This window comes from Petaurus breviceps, unplaced genomic scaffold (genome assembly GCF_028583685.1).
Source record: "Petaurus breviceps papuanus isolate PSGF00001 unplaced genomic scaffold, PetGlider_PUasm1.0 184, whole genome shotgun sequence".
NCBI lineage: Eukaryota > Metazoa > Chordata > Mammalia > Diprotodontia > Petauridae > Petaurus > Petaurus breviceps.
The window spans coordinates 16617170-16634973 of NW_027185793.1; the positions used below are offsets into that span (position 1 = coordinate 16617170).

Consider the following 17804-nt stretch of genomic DNA (forward strand, 5'->3'; position numbering starts at 1 on the left):
GTTATCATATAATTCCTATTGTAGTTTGGTAAGTAGACTCCTAGATACTTTATACATTGTAAATGGAATTTCTTTATCTCTTTTCCTGAATTTTGTTGAAAGGATGATGGTTTTTGTGAGCATATTTTATGTCCTGCTATCCTGCTACTTAATTAATTGGTTCTGTTAATTTTTACTAGAATCTCTAGGTTTTTCTTACTAAACCATTTTATCACCTGCAAAAAGCTATAAATTTGTTTCCTTTCTGCTTGTACTTTTCCCAGTTTATCTTGCTTTATTGAAATAGCTAGGATTTCTAGAGTTATGTCAAATAAAAGTAGTGACAGTGGCTGTCTTCATTTATCTTGATCTTATCTGAAAAGCCTTCTAGTATATTTTTATTAGGTAATGCTAGCTAGCTAGATACTGTTTATCATATTAAGGAACAGTCCATTAATTCCTATTCTTTTTATTGATTTTTACATAAAAATATGTTCTTATGAGAAAAGTATCAAGAGGTAGGTGACATAGCCTGCCTCAGTCAAGATGAACTTTAGGGTTTTATTATTGACATGCATTAGACAACAATACTCAGAACACTATGAAAGACTTTATGATTATGCATAATGTAAGCCATTTTTAAAAAGTTACAAATCAAGCAAGTGCTGTACATTAAAACATTGGTAGAAAATAATTATTTTGACCAGTATTTTCTTTCTTTCTTTTTTTGATTCAGATTTGTGATGTTATTGATGTAGGGAACTCTCACTTCCAATGGATAAAAGCAGTAGTCTAGAGGGCTGCATGAAACACTGAGGAGTTAAGTGACTTTCCTAATGTCACACAGTAAGATTTGAATCCAGAGTAGCTTGATTGAATTTTTCTAGCTTCTAAAATGTAATGACTTCACGGGGTACTTTTTAACTTTGATACTCTTAAACTGGAACAGTAGATGGTGCTATTAAATAACTTGCACGTACTTCAACAATTAAGAAGTTACAAGATAATTTCCTTGAACATGTTTAGTTTGCTACAAAGATTAGCATAATAGTCCTTCTTACCAGTTAAAAAGAAAAATTAAGGCCTTTTTTCCCAGAGATTTGACTGGTTCAATTAAGAATAAATCTATCACATTATTAGGATTAAATTGGCATTTTAAATTGGAGTAAACCTAATAATTTTTCATAAGATTTATATTTATCCCACCAGACCCACCTGTCATAGTACTTAGCTTAAGGTCAAGTGGATCAGTGATCTCAATGTTGTGGAGTAGTCTCTCTATTCATAAATGTCACATCACATTTATGCTTTCCCATCTAATGCAGTTACCTTACATTAGCTCATCACAGGAAGTTCACCCCATATGTTAGAGGAACTCCTTTTTACTTCCTTACCATGGCTGCAGAATACTAGTGGAGTCCAAATCCATGGGCTTTCGATCGACACTTTATCATTCTGATCACGACACAGTCCATCTTTTCAGTGATGTATTTCTTTGATGACATCCTTTACTCCATGTCTGCTTTTATAATTCTTTGTAACATGTTGCTACCTATTCACACTCAATATACCTTTTTCCATTACCCTTTGGGGCATTGTTGATGAGTTTTAGAAGGGAAGAGGGGGTGAGGGGGTCTTTTGTAAGCAGTATTCCAACTCTTTTAATAATTGACTATATCTTTACCATCACACAGCTGACAAAAAATTCAAGAAAACTAACACTCATTGTGCTTATTATTTATGTACTTCTAAAGAAAAGGTTTGATTCAGTAGAACTATTCCTAATAGCTTTCTTCCAGTCTCTGATGCAAATGTCAGAATCAGTTAGCAAGTAATAATGATACCTAACACTTATATAAAGTGCTAAATATGTCCCACCATGCACAAGATTCCTTGAAAGATATGAGTGTTAGCTTTTTGCAAGTGTCAGGTATTTAAAAAATGTTTATTGAGTTCAGTTGAATGGAACTCATCTCTCTTTAGGAAAATTATTGATAAAATTTGAACTCTCTTAAAAACTATAAGGAAAAAATTACTCCAGCAGAGATTTCCTTTTCTTCTTTGTGGGTCGTTCCTCTTCTAGCTGTCTTTTTTTTTTTTTTTTGGACGTAGGTAATAGATAAATGTATTTAGTTAGTATCAGGATAAAATTTTTTTTAAATTTAGTTAACCTAAAAATTGATGAGACTTTAAAATTAACACCAAAAATAGCAATCAGGTTAGTTCACTAAGGAACAGTATCAAAAAGAGGCATGGAACAAAATGAAGAAAAGCGAAACAGAAAAGATAATATATGTCGTGACCAATATTAACAGGCATTTTTTGTTAAATTCCCAGGCAAAGAAAAGAGCCTAGGAAAATGTTACTTTTTTGAAAAAGGAATTTAGGGGATAATAAAATATTATTTGCCAGAAAAAGCTTTTCAGTTTTGGGGGTGGGGTATCTAAGGAAAAATTACTAATTTCGATTTAATCTGAATTCTTTGATTGATAGTGTGGATGGTTATATTTCAGCCAGAGTGGTTATGAAGCCAAATTTCATATTGTCTTTTTTTTTTAATACATAGACACTTCTGAGTTTTTCTTTCTTCTCACTTACCATTTTGCTTCTTTCTTTCTCTGCTGTAGCCATACTTCCCTTCCATTTTCTCTTTTCTGTGTTAATAATCAAATTCTCATTTCTGGTTTTATTTATGACATTTTTAATAAGTTTTAGTGAGTGAATATATAGGTTGAGTATTTTGCCTTTGCACGTTAGTTTTTAATTGCTAACTTCACAAAACACCACAGTTGGAAAGGATTTCAAAGGCTGACTCATACCTGAACAAGAGTCCTTTTAACAACCTACCAGTAAGACAAGTAATCATCTAACTTTATATTATAGACTTTTAGTAAGAGGGAACCTCTCTCGTTCCACTTTAAACAGCTCTAATTGTTAGGAAAGGATTTTAACAAAACCTAGTTCTGCCTTTTGGGGCCAAGCAAGAGAGGTCCAATCCCTCTACATGCTAGTCCTTCAGATACTTGAAGACAACCATTATGTACACCCCAAAGCTTCAATATTTCCACTTCATTTAACAGTCCTCCTTATAGCATCATCCCAAGGACTTTCACTATTATGATTACCTTTCTCTGAGGGCTTACCAACTGTTGTAAAGACTATACAGCTAATATTAGCCTCATACTGAAAAAATCTAAATGAAAAGCATATATGTTTTCTGAAAGTATGTGTAAATATGTATTTGAGAGATGATGACATATTACAGTGATTAAAGAACCAGCCTAAGAATTAAGACCTGTGTTTAAGTCCCACTTCTGATACATATTGACTGACTGTGTGTCCTTGGGCAAGTCACTTAACATCTCAATGCCCTAGGAAAATTTCTGGGTCTATAAGTAGTAGTTGCTGGTCTGCATTAATAGAGGGATTTGCCTCACTGGGAGTTCCCTTACCAGTGAAATAACAAATGCAAACAGAAAAAGGTATACAAGTATCTATTCCTACATATCTCAATTGGTAGCTTTTTTTTTTTTTTGGCTTGATTGCATATTGCACTGTTTTACTACCTAGCAAAAATATAGGTTTCATTTTAACTTAAGTAAATATGTATGTTTATTTTCTAGGATCAAATTTAAACCGCTGTGGTTTCCGAGGTTCTTCATACCTGGGTATTCCTTTCAATCCATCTAAGGTTAGTTTAGCTGTATGTTGGGGGGCAAAAAGGGGCAGGGTGCATGGTGCAAAGAAAGTTGAGAAGTGTGTTATTATCCATTTATCCATTGCTAGCTAGAACTAGGCTACATGTATTAACAGAGTATGTCAAAACAGCAAAAGCTGGATTATGGCTGGAATATACTAGAATTTGGTTCTAATTTTTTTCTTTCCCCTGAAAATACAAATCTTCAATCCAGCAAAGGTATTGTTATTATTTGCTAAAAGTATTTCTAGAGTGGTTATTTACCCTTTCTACTGTTTAGTGCAAAACATGTCTCTTCCTCCTCAGTATTTTTATAGACAATGATTTTGTACATGTCTAAATAATTGCTCAGTTATAGGAAGAAGATAAGGGAAACATTAGTGGCAAACCGTCCAAGGTAGTAACATTTTTGGTGTAGGCCACATAGGATCCGATTATAGGGGAATTTGAAAGTTACTTATGCAGTCATCCGTTTGTAGCTGTCCTAGAGCAATTGCTGTACTTGTTTTGACTTCCTGTTTTGTCCACAGATACTTCTACTTCATTCTGTGCATATTTCTTCTTGTAGCAAAGGTTTTATAAAGTCCTATGAATCTGCAGTATCTCAAGTTCTAAACTTTGAAGACCAAATAACCTTTCTCAGTTATGGCTTTTAACAAATACCTCAAGAGTTAGTGTGTTCCTAAATTTTTACTCCAGTAATTTATTACTTGTAATTTTAAGTCAAAAAAGATAATTGGAAAAAGTTATGAGCAGTATACTACTCATTTTGGTATTCTTGTAATTTGGTGATCTTGTAATAATTCTTGTAATTATTCATGTAAACTACTCATTTTGGTATTCTCACAAGATAGGTTTATATCCTAGTTCTGAAGGTCAAAATTTATAGATGAATATAGATATTATGAGATAGAAACTCTCCTAAAATGATTTAGGTTGCTCTTTCATTTGAATCAGTTTAATAATATAACATGATGATTTCTGCCCGAGTATTACTATGCTTAATTTTGGCATACGTTATATCCTTGATGTTAACTGAAGCAGTTTTCTATAAAAAAAAAAAATAAGGCTTATAAATAATAAAGGATTAAGTCATGTTACTTTCTAGTTACTCTTCTCACCTTTTTAATAATAGTGAGCAAAATCAATTCATTGGTTATATCTAGAAATATCCAGTTCATTCTGCACTTAAAATTCATAACCTTTCTACCAAACAGTGGGAAACCTACTTGGCTTTAGTCCTCTGAAGTCATGACTGGATTCTGCCTTGAAAAGAATTTTCATTTTTTTTTTTACATTTATATATTTTTTGCATTTTCATTTATTTTTCTTATGTTATCTTTTACATTTCCTTTTATGTTATAATTTTGTTCATTGTGTAAACTATTCTCTGTCCTGAAGATTTTCTCTATTAGCTTTGTTCTGCATCTGTTTGCTTTCCCAAGTTTAATAGAAGTCTGATAATTACCAATTATTTTGAATAATGCATCCTGTGAAGTGGTCACTTATTCAGACTTGCCCTGCATATTCCATAGGACTAGAAGCAGTTACCATAAAAAATGCCACCACTTTATGGCATTTATTGTTTGCACTAATTGGGATCTAGCTCTAGCCATTTGCTGTGATCCATTCAATAATACTTCATTACCTTTATATACCACAGAAAGCATTCACCTATTCCCCAAGTACTGGGCAACAATTTTGCTTCTAGTTCTTTACTACTCCAAAAAAAGCACCACTAGAAATATTTTTGTATTTATGAGACCTTTTCCTCTGTTCTTGACCTCCTTGGGGTATATACCTAGTGCTGTTGTTCAGTCATGTGTGACTCTTTGTGACTTTGTGGACCATACTATCCATGGTCTTTTCTTGGCAAAGAAACTGGAGTGGTTTGCCATTTCCTTGTGCAGTAGATTAAGGCAAACAGAAGTTAAGTGACTGGGGAGGCTAGATGGTGCAGTGAATAGAGCACCAGCCCTGGAGTCAGGAGGACTGGAGTTCAAATTTGGCTTCAGACACTTAACACTTACTAGCCCTGTGACCTTGGGCAAGTCACTTAACTCCATTTGCCCTTCCTTCCCTCCCTCCAAAAAAAGGCGAAAAAAGAAAAGAAGTTAAGTGACTTGCCCTGGGTCACACAGCTAGGAAGTGTCTAAGGCTGGATTTGAATTGAGATCTTCCAGATTCCAGGCCCATTACTTTGTCAACTGAGCCTCCTTGCTGCATCCATATGCGTAGTACTCATATGCTATATAGAGTACCAGTACAGTTTCAATTACTTCATTATAATTTTAAATTCCTTTCAGAATGACCAGGCCAATTCCCTGTTCCACCAATAATGTATATCTTCCTACATTTTCAATTTTCATCTTGGATTATTTTTCCAGTCAGGGCAGGGTATGAGGTGAATGAAACCTCAGAGCTGTTTTTCATTTTTTTAATGATTTGAGAACATTCTTTTATATGACTGATGACAATTTCTTTTGAAAAAGGCCTGTTTATGTCCTTAAGAAGTGGCTTTTATCTTATATATTTGTTTCATTGTCTCAAACATCAAGAATTTTATCAGAAATAGTAGCTGCTGCAGTTTTCCCTTGTTTTACTGTGTCTCTTCTAATATTAGCAACACTGATTTTATTTGTGCAAAAGCTTTTCTGTTTTATGTAATTAAAATTGTCCCTTTTAGTCTGGCCACCTATCTTGCTTTTATTTAATTTTCAGTTTGAATTCTTTTTGTGACCTTCCCCCACTCATTGAAAAAGCAAAATAAACAAACAAATAAATGGAACTCATTGCAAGACATGTATGGTTGTGCAGAATAAATTCCTGTAGTAGCTATATTAAAAAAAATAATTCTTCAGATTGCATTTTGAGTCTATCCTTTCTCTCTGGAGGTTTCGTGTTTGATTGTGAGTCCTCTGGAACTGTGGTTGGTCATTGTGTTGATCAGAATTTTTATGTCTTTCAGAGTTGCCTTTACATTGTTGTTGTATAAATTGTCCTACCGGTTCTGCTCATTTCACTTTGCATTAGTTCATACGTGTTGTCCCAGGTTTTTCAGAAACCATCTTCATCATTTCTTACAGCATAATAGAGTTCTTTTATATTTCATAATTTGTTCAACCATTTCCCAGTTGATGGGCACCCTCAGTTTCCAGTTGTTTGCTGTCATGAAAAGATGCTATAAATTTGTGTATGTTTGTGTGTGTATGTATCTCTGTGTATCCTTTTTCTCTTTCTTTGATTTCTTTGGGATCTAGACCTACTATTTGGCATCACTGGGTCAAAGGATGTGCACAGTTTCAAAAATTTAAACTTTTTGGATTTGTTCCAAATTGCTTTCCAGAATGGCTGGACAATTCACAGCTCCATCAGCAATGGATTAAAGTACCTGTTTTCTGTCAGCCCCTCCAGCATTTGTCCTTTTTCTTTTTTGTTGGCCTTCCTAATCTGATGGATGAGAGTTGGTACCTCAGATTTGTTTTAATTTGCAATTCCCTAATTATTAGTAATTTAGAGCATTTTTTATATGACTGTTGGTAGCTTGAATGTCATCTTCTGTTAACTGCCTGTTCATATCCTTTGATCATTTATCATTTGAGGGGTTATGCTTGCTCTTATAAATTTGACACATTTCCCCTTTATATCTTAGATATAAACAAGACCTTTTTCAGAGAAACTTGCTGCAACCAATCAAAAACATTTATTAAGTACTGTCTATTGCCAGGTGCTATCATTTTTTTCTCCTTATTTTCCACTTCTTTTTTAATTTTAGCTGCATTGGTTTCATTTGGGTGAAAACTTTTTCATTTTTATGTAATTGAAATTGTCCATTTTACCTTCTGTGAACTGGCAGGTAATTTCTTCCATGCTTCTCTAATTTGTTTATGTCAGCCCTTTTTTTTAACTTAAGTACCTGTTGGTTCTTGTTATGATATTTGGTGTATAATGTATCCTTTGTTAAGAAATCTTCCTTTAGCTATAATTATACAAGACACATCCTTTTATTAGCCTCTGATTTCTTTCTTATATGACCTTTTATTTATGTGATTTATTTGTTTGGTCCAAGAATTGATGTAAATCCATATTCTATCAGATTGCTTTTCCTAGCAGTTTAATAGTTGGTTTTCTCCTGGTCCTTTTATTTTTAAGACTTTGAGGGACAGGATTAAGCTGATGCATTGGTAGATTGTCTAATATACCTTTAGTTTCAGTTCCTTTGTGTTGTTTCTGATTACTTAATGTAATCAGACATTATTAAATCCTTTGGAGAGTGGAGCATATAATAGTGAGTGAATACTTTTCTCATTTCCAGGATGTTAATTTGTAGGTGACTGAATTTTATTAACGTTATTGTAAATATTTTCATGATATTAATACTTTTGCCTCTTAAGTTTTTAATAAAGTTAATTATTTTGTCTCTTATCATTCAGAAGAAAGAATATCTGATTTACCTGTAGTTCGAATAAACTCTTACTCTAATGAATCATATGAAGTGTTCATAATGTTGGCAATTTTTAACTTAAGCAGGATAAATTTTAAATTTATCCTGGAATACTTGTAATGCCCATTGTTATTGATGTTTGTATGATAGAATTGTGTTTTTCCTTAGACTTCTCTTAAGATGCTTTCTACCTGTAAAATACTAGGAAATTAAATTTAATCTGTTTATTTGCCGGCCATCTAACATTGAATTGTTTATTGATGTGTGATAACCAATTTTCTAACCATAATTGTATTATCATCTTAAATTTAGGATCTTGGCATAGCTCATCCTTATGACAGTGGACATATAGCAATGACTTACACTGGTCTATCATGCTTAGTTATTCTTGGAGATGATTTAAGCAGAGTAAATAAAGAAGCTTGCTTAGCAGGGTTGAGAGCACTTCAGCTGGAAGATGGAAGGTATGATGAATTCTTTGTCACTTCTTCAGAGATAAGTTTCTTGATTTGAACAGATATGGAAAAATAAAAATAGGAAGTATAACCAAAAATCTTTTAGAATTTTAAACTCATTTGAACCAACCAAAGGTTGGTATGAATGATAACCTGTCATTGAATTCCTAATAAAGAAAATCACTTCTAATTCCTTTCATGATTTAAAATGATGATTGTTGTAGTGACACTAATCTTTTTATTAACTCCAAACAAGATAGATTAGTACCTAACTAAATAATCTTTTCTTTTACATTTAAGTATGTGGATCATTTTGAGGACAGTGTACTTTTTATTTGAATAATTAAAACAATTTTTGAAGCACATGATGAGCACAAAGTGCTGTGTAAACCTTAAAGCATTTTATAAATGCTAAACTATTATTAAAATAGAAAGGAAACTAGTATAGTAAAGAAGTATAGTAGTGTAATAGAAATAAAAGGAAAATGTAGGCCTAAATATTGAAATAAATGTATGAATATGAGTTTAAACATAATTTAATATATTTTGGATCTTTCTTTAAGAGGAGGTTAAATTAGAACTGAATAGCATATTATATAGATTTAGGGCTCTGATAACACTGTCAAGACTGTTTTAGTATCAAGAAATTCAAGTTTTCATTTACTTCCTGGCTCTGCTTTTGTTATCTGTGGTTGACCTTCTATGAAAACAGTTTAGTTCTACTAAGATTTGACTGTCCATGGGATATTCCCAAATAAAGAATGGATTTTTCTGACTAACATATTGTACTTTTTAGAACTACAAAGAAGCTAAGGGTTAATCTAGTGGAACCCTCTAGGTGAACAAATTGAATGGGAGCAGCTAAGGGACTTTATTTTTTAAAGGTAAAGCATTGTTCTTGGGTCATATTTTTCTTGAGGATTTCCTTGTTGGGTCCTAAGGTGGGGACCCTGGGTGGGAGCCTAACTGCTTTACCACCTTCCCTCCTATCATTTCTCAAGAATCTTTAACTTCCTCTTACAATAGGGAAAGTGAAACTACTAGTATTCCATGAAATGGTTCTCCAATAGAAATATGCTTTGGACATTCTTATCTTAATTTGTTAATTTCTTTTCATTTAAAAATATCGTGGGAGTTATTCAGTTTTCATTTCTCTTTATTAATAATGTTTCAAATGTATTCTTTCACAAAACTGTACATCTTTTTATATTTCATTGATATTTTTCATCATTCTTAACCAATAGCCCCTCTCCCAAAGAAACCTCCCCTATACAAGAGATTTAGTTAAACCATGCAAACTAACATTTTTTTTTTTATTTTGGAGGGGGGAAGGGCAGGGTAATTGGGGTTAAGTGACTTGCTCAAGGTCACATGGCTAGTAAGTGTTAAGTGTCTGAGGCTGGATTTGAACTCAGGTCCTCCTGACTCCAGGGCCATCTAGCTGCCCCAGGGAAAGTTTCTTAAACTTTTTTTGTGTCATGCACCTCATGTGGTGAAGTCTATAGACCCATTCACGGAATATTTTTAAAATGCAAAAAATAAAATATATAGTATTATAAAGGAAACCAATTATTTTGAAATATAGTTATGAAAATATTTTTTATAATATGTTCATGGACTGCCAGGTTAAAAATCTTATAAATTACCCACTAATCCTGAAAAAGCTAGTCAGTAAATATTTGTTAAGTGCTTACTATGTGTGAGGCATTATGCTAAGTACTGGTATAAAAAAAGGCACAAAACAGCCCCTGCTCTCAAGGAGCTCAAAGTCTAACGGAGGAGACAATAAACAAATATATACAAACAAACATTTACTGTATAACTAGAAAAAAATATATAAATAGGGAAGGCACTGGAATTAAGAGGGATTGGAAAAACTTCCTGTAGAAGATGGAATTTAAGGAGGTCAGGGAAGACACTAGTAAGTGAGATGGAGGAGAGCATTCCAGGCATGGTAGGCAGCCAAAGAAACTGCACAGAGCAGGGAGATGGAGTGTCTTGTTCATGGAACAGCCAGGATATCAGTGTCACTAGATTGAAAAATATTTGATGGAGAGTGAAATGTAAAAAGACTAGAAAGGTAGGAGGGGTCTAGGCTGTGAAGAGTTTTGAACCCCAGATGGAGAGGATTTTTTTATATAGTTCTGGAGGTATTAGGGAGCTACTGGAGTTTCTTGAGTAGAGGGGAGGAAAATCACTCTGGTGTTTGAATAGAGGGTAATTTAAAGTACTCTCCAGCAGGTTATTGAAGCAGTCTGGGTGTGAGGTGATGAGGTCCTGTACCAGGGTGGTGATGGCATCAGAGGAGAGAGGGGGCATATTCGAGAGATGTTGCAAAGGTGAAGTCAACAGGCTTAGTTAGGCTACAGATTGTATATAGGGGGGGTGAGAGATTGTGAGGAGTCTAGCATTATTCTCAGTTTGTGAGCCTGACCTATTGGAAGGATAATATGGCCCTCTATAGTAATAGGGAAAGTAAGAGGGAGAGGGAGTATTTAGAGGGAAAGATAATGATTTCAATCTTGTACATGTTAAGTTTAAGATATTTATTGGACAACCAAGTTCTGGATGTCTGTTGATGTGAGACTGGAGGTTAGACAGGTCAGGATTAGTCAATTTGAGAATCATCAGCATGGAGATGGTAATGAAATCCATGGAAAATGATGTGAACACAAAGTGATAGGAGAAGAAAATCTTTAAAAAAAAAAAATAGTATTTTATTTTTACCCAGTTACATGTAAAAACAATTTTTAACATTCTTTTAAACTATTGAGTTTCAAATTTTCTTCCTTCCTTTCATCTCCCTTCCCCCCACCCCATTGAGAAGGCAAACAATTTTATATAGGTCAGACATGTGTAGTTATGCAAAAAATTTCCATATTAGTCATGTTTTGAAAGAAAACAGACCAAAAAAACCCAAACAAACCCAACCAAACCTCAAGAAAAATAAAGTTTAAAAAAAAAAAAGGTGCTTCAGTCTGTATTCAGACAGCATCAGTTCCTTCTCTTAGGAATGGATAGCATTTTTCATCATATAAAGGCCTTCAGAGTTGTCTTGGATCATTGTATTGCTGAGAATATCTAATTCATTCATCTTACAATATTGATGTTACTTTGTACATTGTGCATTTTACTTAGCATCAGCTCATATAAGTAGAAGTTTGAAAGTCTTAAGAGACTCTTAGCATTCCCTCTAGAGTTGAGTTCACAACATGTACAAAATGTTGATAGATATATACCAAACAACAAGCATTCGTCAAGCACCTACTGTGGCACTGTATTTAAGCACTAAGTACATAAGTACAAAGAATGAAGAATCTCTACTCAAAAGGAACATATTTTCAATAGGAACTTATATTTTAGTGGGGAGAAACAACAATTATGTGTGTGGTATGTGTAGCATAAAAATGAAAATGAATAAATACAAATACATGCAAAATAGTCAAACACAGGGAGTTTGAGAGGGCAATAGGAAAGGTTTTATGCTAAAGAAGGTTCTACATCTTCTCAGAGGGAAAGAGATTTTCTATTTCAGTCTGGGCAAAACTTCAGTGTGGTCCCTACATTCCTCATCAGTTAGTGAAGTTCACACAGAAAAACTTTTTTGTTCCCTAGTCACAGAATGTAGCCTATTCCTAGCTAACCATTTTTTCGATGCTTGGCATTGGTCATAAGTATGTCTAAGTGGAACAATATAAATAGAGATAATTTAGTAAGTTCTTTAACTGCTTCTGGATATCCTAATTTCTCACATGGTTGCACTACTTTGGAACTTTTATGACATTTCCTTGTGTGCCAGAGAATTCATTATTAAGAAACTTCATCTCCATCATCCTGCACTTCATGCATGTGGCTTTGGTACTCACCTCATCACTGACCCTCTGCCTGGAGGGTGGATCCATGAACTCTTATCCTTCATTTAAGGGGGGAGCTCAGCTGAGAATATCTCATTTCTCACCTGGCTGCAGTACTTGGGACTTCTCTGACTCCTCTCCCTCCCTCCCTACTTTTCAGCTTCTTTTTGTGTGTTGTCTTACCCCATTAGATTGTAAACTCCTTGAGCACAGGGATTGTCTTTTGCCTCTTCTTATATAGTAGTGGTATATTCTCTTTTTTTTTTTTTTTTAAAGCAATTGGGGTTAAGTAACTTGCCCAAGGTTACATGGCCAGTTATTTTGTGTGGGTGTTAAGTATCTGAGGCGGGAACTGATCCTGGGTCCTCCGGACTCCGGTCTGGAACTCTTACTCAATGCGCCATCCAGCCGCCCCATGCAGTGGTATATTCTTTGTATTCACCGTACTTAGCACAGTGCCTGGTACATATGAAGCACTTAATAAATATTTATTGAATGACAGATAATTCTTGTCCTATTCATGCTAGACCAGTATTAATTTTCTTATTTGTTAGACTGGGGATTATTGGTTGCTTAGTCCTAATAATTCCTTATGCATAGTATTCTCTAAATGTATTTTTTGGTGACTTGAAAATCTTCAATTTTTTTATCCTCTAACTCAAGGTATCCCTTCTAGGAGTTCTCTAATGAAAGGAAAATGTGGTTGAATTTCCATGATGTTCAAAATTGGAGAATGTTAATAACTTCATTCTTTTTATTTGTCCAAGCCTGTTACTGAGGTTGTTGACAGAACAAGATGAAGTTGCCAGGAATAAGATAAAACGTAAAAAAGAAAAGTGTTTTTAAAATAAACTAATGCTGTTGTTACTAGTAAACATATATACTTAGAAGTTTCTCTGAAACTTTTGTATGATTGAATGATCACAGTTCTCTGTGGGAAGAAGGGAATAAATTTAGAAATACTAGAAGACTGAGCTAATAAGGAAAATATTACATGCTTTCATCCTGCCTTCCCTATTGTAAAGTCATTTGAAACTATTAAACTTACACTTTCTGTTGCTTGTATATAAATGAGAAGTCAAATCGAAGATACTCCCAAAAATATATCCTTAAAAAATTCCTGAAATAAATGGAAAAATAAAAACACAATAGTGGCTTGGGGTTTTGTTGGTTTTTTTGCATGCTGCTCATTGTAATTACTACTTCCTTTGCTGTGTGTTCGCTAACCATCCCTGTCATACAGCTTTCTAGATGTTGCACCAGCTCTCACACACATTCCCATGTCTTAAGAAGTTTAAACGTGGGTTCAGAGTACACTGGTTTGACATCCTCTTAGAAAAAATTACAAGAGTACTCAGTCATCCAGAGGGCACAGTTAGTTCAAGGCAAAGGCATTTACAGATAGCATTTGGAAGAAATGTAATAGCAGCACATTTTCCTTTTAAACTTGAGGCACAGCCTCCCTCAGATCTTACTCACATTGGTAAAGGAGTAGGCAACATAGACTTAGGCATGGAGGGCCACATAGGGAACATTTGTGGCCAGCACACATGGATATAAGGGCATATAAGCAGGATATCTGTGGAGGACACACCATCCAGAGCCAAACCCAAATGAACCAACTAGCTAATTGGAGCCCATCAGCATTTAGTTTGTGTTTTGAAATGCCTTCTTTCTACTTAGCCAGGTTTGAAGTAAAATCCCTGTTCCATGACTTTCAGATTTAGGATTAAAAAGTTGCCTGTAACCCCAATCAGTTCTTTGTCATCAGCCTGTACTTCCCCTTCGAACCATTTCAGAGACCTGCCCACAATAATGTTTTAAGTCCTGATGATGTAGTTATTCTTGAGAGTCACTTACCTTGTTCTGGGGGTTGTCCTAATGAGTCCTAGTACCATACTTGTGGCTCCTGAAGTGATTTTATCTGTGTTTATCACTTCTCTACTGTGACTTTTCCAAAAGCAACTATCCACCAGCTCCATAAAAACACTGGCGCCAGTACTACTGTTCTCTGACTGCCACTTCTGTAATCCTGACTAGGAACAGATAAAACTGTTCCAGTATCAGGAAAGGAGATGGTTTAGGTGGCATAGCAGCGATAGCACAACAGCCCTGTTAAGTAGATAGTACGAGTAATAGCAGCAGTAGTACTAGTACTAACAACTAGTAGTCATTAGGTGACTATAGTTATACAGCTGTTAAATGCCCCAAGTAGAATTTGGACCTAGTGCTATATGGTATGCTGGCTCCTATCAGTGCCTCATTTTGTAGATGAGAGAGCAGTGGTTGAAGAAGATAAGGATTTGTCCATGATTACTCAAGTAATAGTGGCAGCTTGCTGGCATAGTGGATAGAGCACTGTACTAAGGAAGAACTGTATTCAAGTTTGGCCTCAGACTCTTACTAGCTTGTGACCCAGGGCAAGTCATTTAACTCTGCCTTGGTTTTGTCACCTGTAAAATGAGCTAGATAAGGAAATGGTAAATTACTCTAGTCTTTTTACCAAGAAAACCCCAGATGGGTCATAAGAGTTGGATATGACTGAACAATACCACCACAAACTAATGTGTCAGCTGACTTTTAAGTCTAGCATTCTTTTTTATTTTTTTTAAGCAATTGGGGTTAAGTAACTTGCTCAAGGTTATACGGCCAGTTATTTCTGGGTGTGGGGCTGAGTGTCTGAGCCTGGGATTTGATCTCCAGGTCATCCTGACACTGGAGCTGGTGTTCTTACTCGCTGAGCTACCTGGCCGCCCCTAATCTAGCATTCTTTTTGCTAGGTTATGTCGTATCTGTAATGTAAAACGGTGATGATATGTTTACATTGAATAGATTGTTGTTTAACGTTCCTGAGAGTAAGAAGGTAAAATAAACCTTTTTTTTTCCCGCTTTTTTGGAGGGGCAATTGGGGTTAAATAACTTGCCCAAAGTTACATGGCTAGTATTTTTGTGTGTGGGTATTACAGTGTCTTAGGCCGGAACTTAACTCAGTTCCTCCTGACTCCTGGGCCGGTGCTTTACTCACTGCGCCACCTAGCCACCCCAAAATAAACCTTTTTAATGAAAGGAGGAGTAAAGTGCATGTAGTAATTGCCAACGCAATACTAAGAACAAAATCTTTATTTCTTTCAGTTTTTGTGCTATACCTGAAGGTAGTGAAAATGACATGAGGTTTGTCTACTGTGCTTCCTGTATTTGCTATATGCTCAACAATTGGTCGGGCATGGACATGAAGAAAGCCATAGACTATATTAGAAGAAGTATGGTGAGTTTTGCTGAAGAATTCTTTTTTCCCCTTCTGTTACTTAATAGAAACAATTACATATAAGATCTTAAAGTTTGCAGATTTCTTTGTTTACATTATCCCATTAAGCTTTACAACAACCCTGTGAGATAGGTTGTCATTTGTTCTTCATTTTTGAAGAAGACTGATCATCTTGGGGTGATGTCTTGACTTGCTCATGAATTGGATTTAAGTGAGGCAGAGTCGTGCAGAGTGGTCAGCTCCTCTTCCTCTTTCATTCAAGTCCAGCAGAGGATGACTTGGTGATAACCTAGTATGCAGTGGATGACCTTGGTGTCTTTGATGTCTGACCAAGCTCTAAGCCTTCAATGCTTCATGTCCATTATAATAATTGTTCTTATTCACCCATTCCTTCTAGGAAAGTCTCCATGTACTTGGGGTAGACATCCCTTAACACACTGACAGGTTTGAAGCCTGTCGCTTGCCCTCAGCCTAAGTTAGCCCATTGGCTGAAACAGTTTACCAGGTAGTGGCTGCTGTGTACGATGCAGCTTCTTGGAGCCACTGGGCGTGAATCAGGTGGACACTAAAGGTGGATGAATAGCCCTGAAAAGGCTTGGTTAGCCCCCACAACAGAGGTGCTAGCCCTCCTGAATACCCCATATACCCTGTAGATGAGAGTAGGTATTAACCTGTGGGGAAGGAATTTAGGCTTGAAGAAGTTAGGTGACTTGCTAGTAAGTGCTGAGTGCAGGCTAGGAACCAAGGTCTGCTATGTCACATTGGGCAAGTCTCTTAACCTCTCAATTCCAGTTTCCTTATTTGTAAAATCAGGGATTTCACCTAGATGACCTTTTTTTACAGCTCAAACGCCTATGATTTTTAATAAGATTAATCTTAATGTCATTTTTCTTAGGAGTTAAATCTTCTTTAGCAGTCCTCAATGATAATAATTTGAGACTGATCACATTTTCCCATTCCTTTTCCTTTATAAAACCATGAATAGGACAGGGCCTCTTCAGCTTGTAGTCTTAGAGCTGTCGACTGCAACCGATCTCCCTGGCTTCCCTTAAGGCCCAGCTAAAATCCCATCTTCTGCAGGAACCCTTCCCCAAGCTCTCGATTCTAATGCCTTTCCTCTGTTATCATTTCCTTTTTATCCTTTATGTAACTTGTTTTGTGTATATTTGTTTACATGTTGTCTCTCCCGTTAGATTGTAACCTCTTTGAGGGTAGGCAGTATCTTTTGTCTCTTTTTATATCCCCAGTGCTTATCAGAGTGCCTGGCACATAGTAGGTAAGAGAAATTAATTTAATACTCTTACATTAATAATTATTAATTTGTGATACACCTTTTAAAATTTTTGTTAAAACTCAACTCCTGAAAAGCTTAGTTAGCCTCTGAAGGGCATGGCTGAGTGATGAGATTGGGCTCCTAGGCCCACTCAACTAGGAAGCCTAATTTCTAATTAAAGTCTAAACAGAATCTAGTCTGGACAAGCCTTTTCCTGGAGGAGGAGCCCCCCCTGTTCTTGGTCCTCTCCATTAAAGTTTAGGGCAGCTTAGCTCATGACGGAGATAACTACAGAGAGAGGTCCACATGGAGTTGACTTCCCTTTGCCCAGGTACCTTGAGGCTTTTGAGTCTCATGATCATGCCATGTTCTCAGTAGGAGGAGCTAAAGACTGATGTTAGCCCTCCTCCTTATTAAATGTCCACCAGTCACCGGTGATATTCACTTGTCAGGGGAATCCCCTTTAAGAACTGATTTAAGGCATTTCAGGGTCTCCCTTGTAGTCTTTAGTTTCAGGGATAGACCTCAATTTATTGATTGCTAGCTAGCTTAATTAATAAATTGATTGCTAATTACCCAGAAACTCTTGTCTCTTTTCATTAATCTCATATAGGTATTTAATAGTTTTAATTTTTTTAAATTTTAATATATTAAAATTTTTAATTTAGTTTTAATTTAATTTCAATTGATTAATTGAAATGACTTCCCCAGGATGACATGGAGAATAGGTTATCAGAGGTAGGTAGCATTTGAAACTGAGTTTTCTTGACTCCAAGGCTAACAATTTACCTTTGCCTTCCTACCTTTCCTAAAATCCTGAACATGAATTGTTTCTTT

General features: G+C 35.4%; 1 protein-coding gene across 3 annotated transcripts in view; it reads left to right on the top strand.

Annotated features, from left to right (window-relative positions):
• The window catches only part of PGGT1B (protein geranylgeranyltransferase type I subunit beta), a 59045-nt gene that overhangs the window by 15195 nt on the left and 26046 nt on the right, over window positions 1–17804 (top strand). For 2 of the 3 annotated variants that reach the window (XM_069088182.1, XM_069088184.1), the window contains exons 3-5: window positions 3603–3670; window positions 8433–8584; window positions 15562–15694. In XM_069088182.1, the coding sequence (XP_068944283.1) occupies window positions 3603–3670; window positions 8433–8584; window positions 15562–15694 (353 nt within the window). The remainder of the gene's footprint in view (window positions 1–3602; window positions 3671–8432; window positions 8585–15561; window positions 15695–17804) is intronic. The other variant, XM_069088183.1, reaches the window with a different exon arrangement.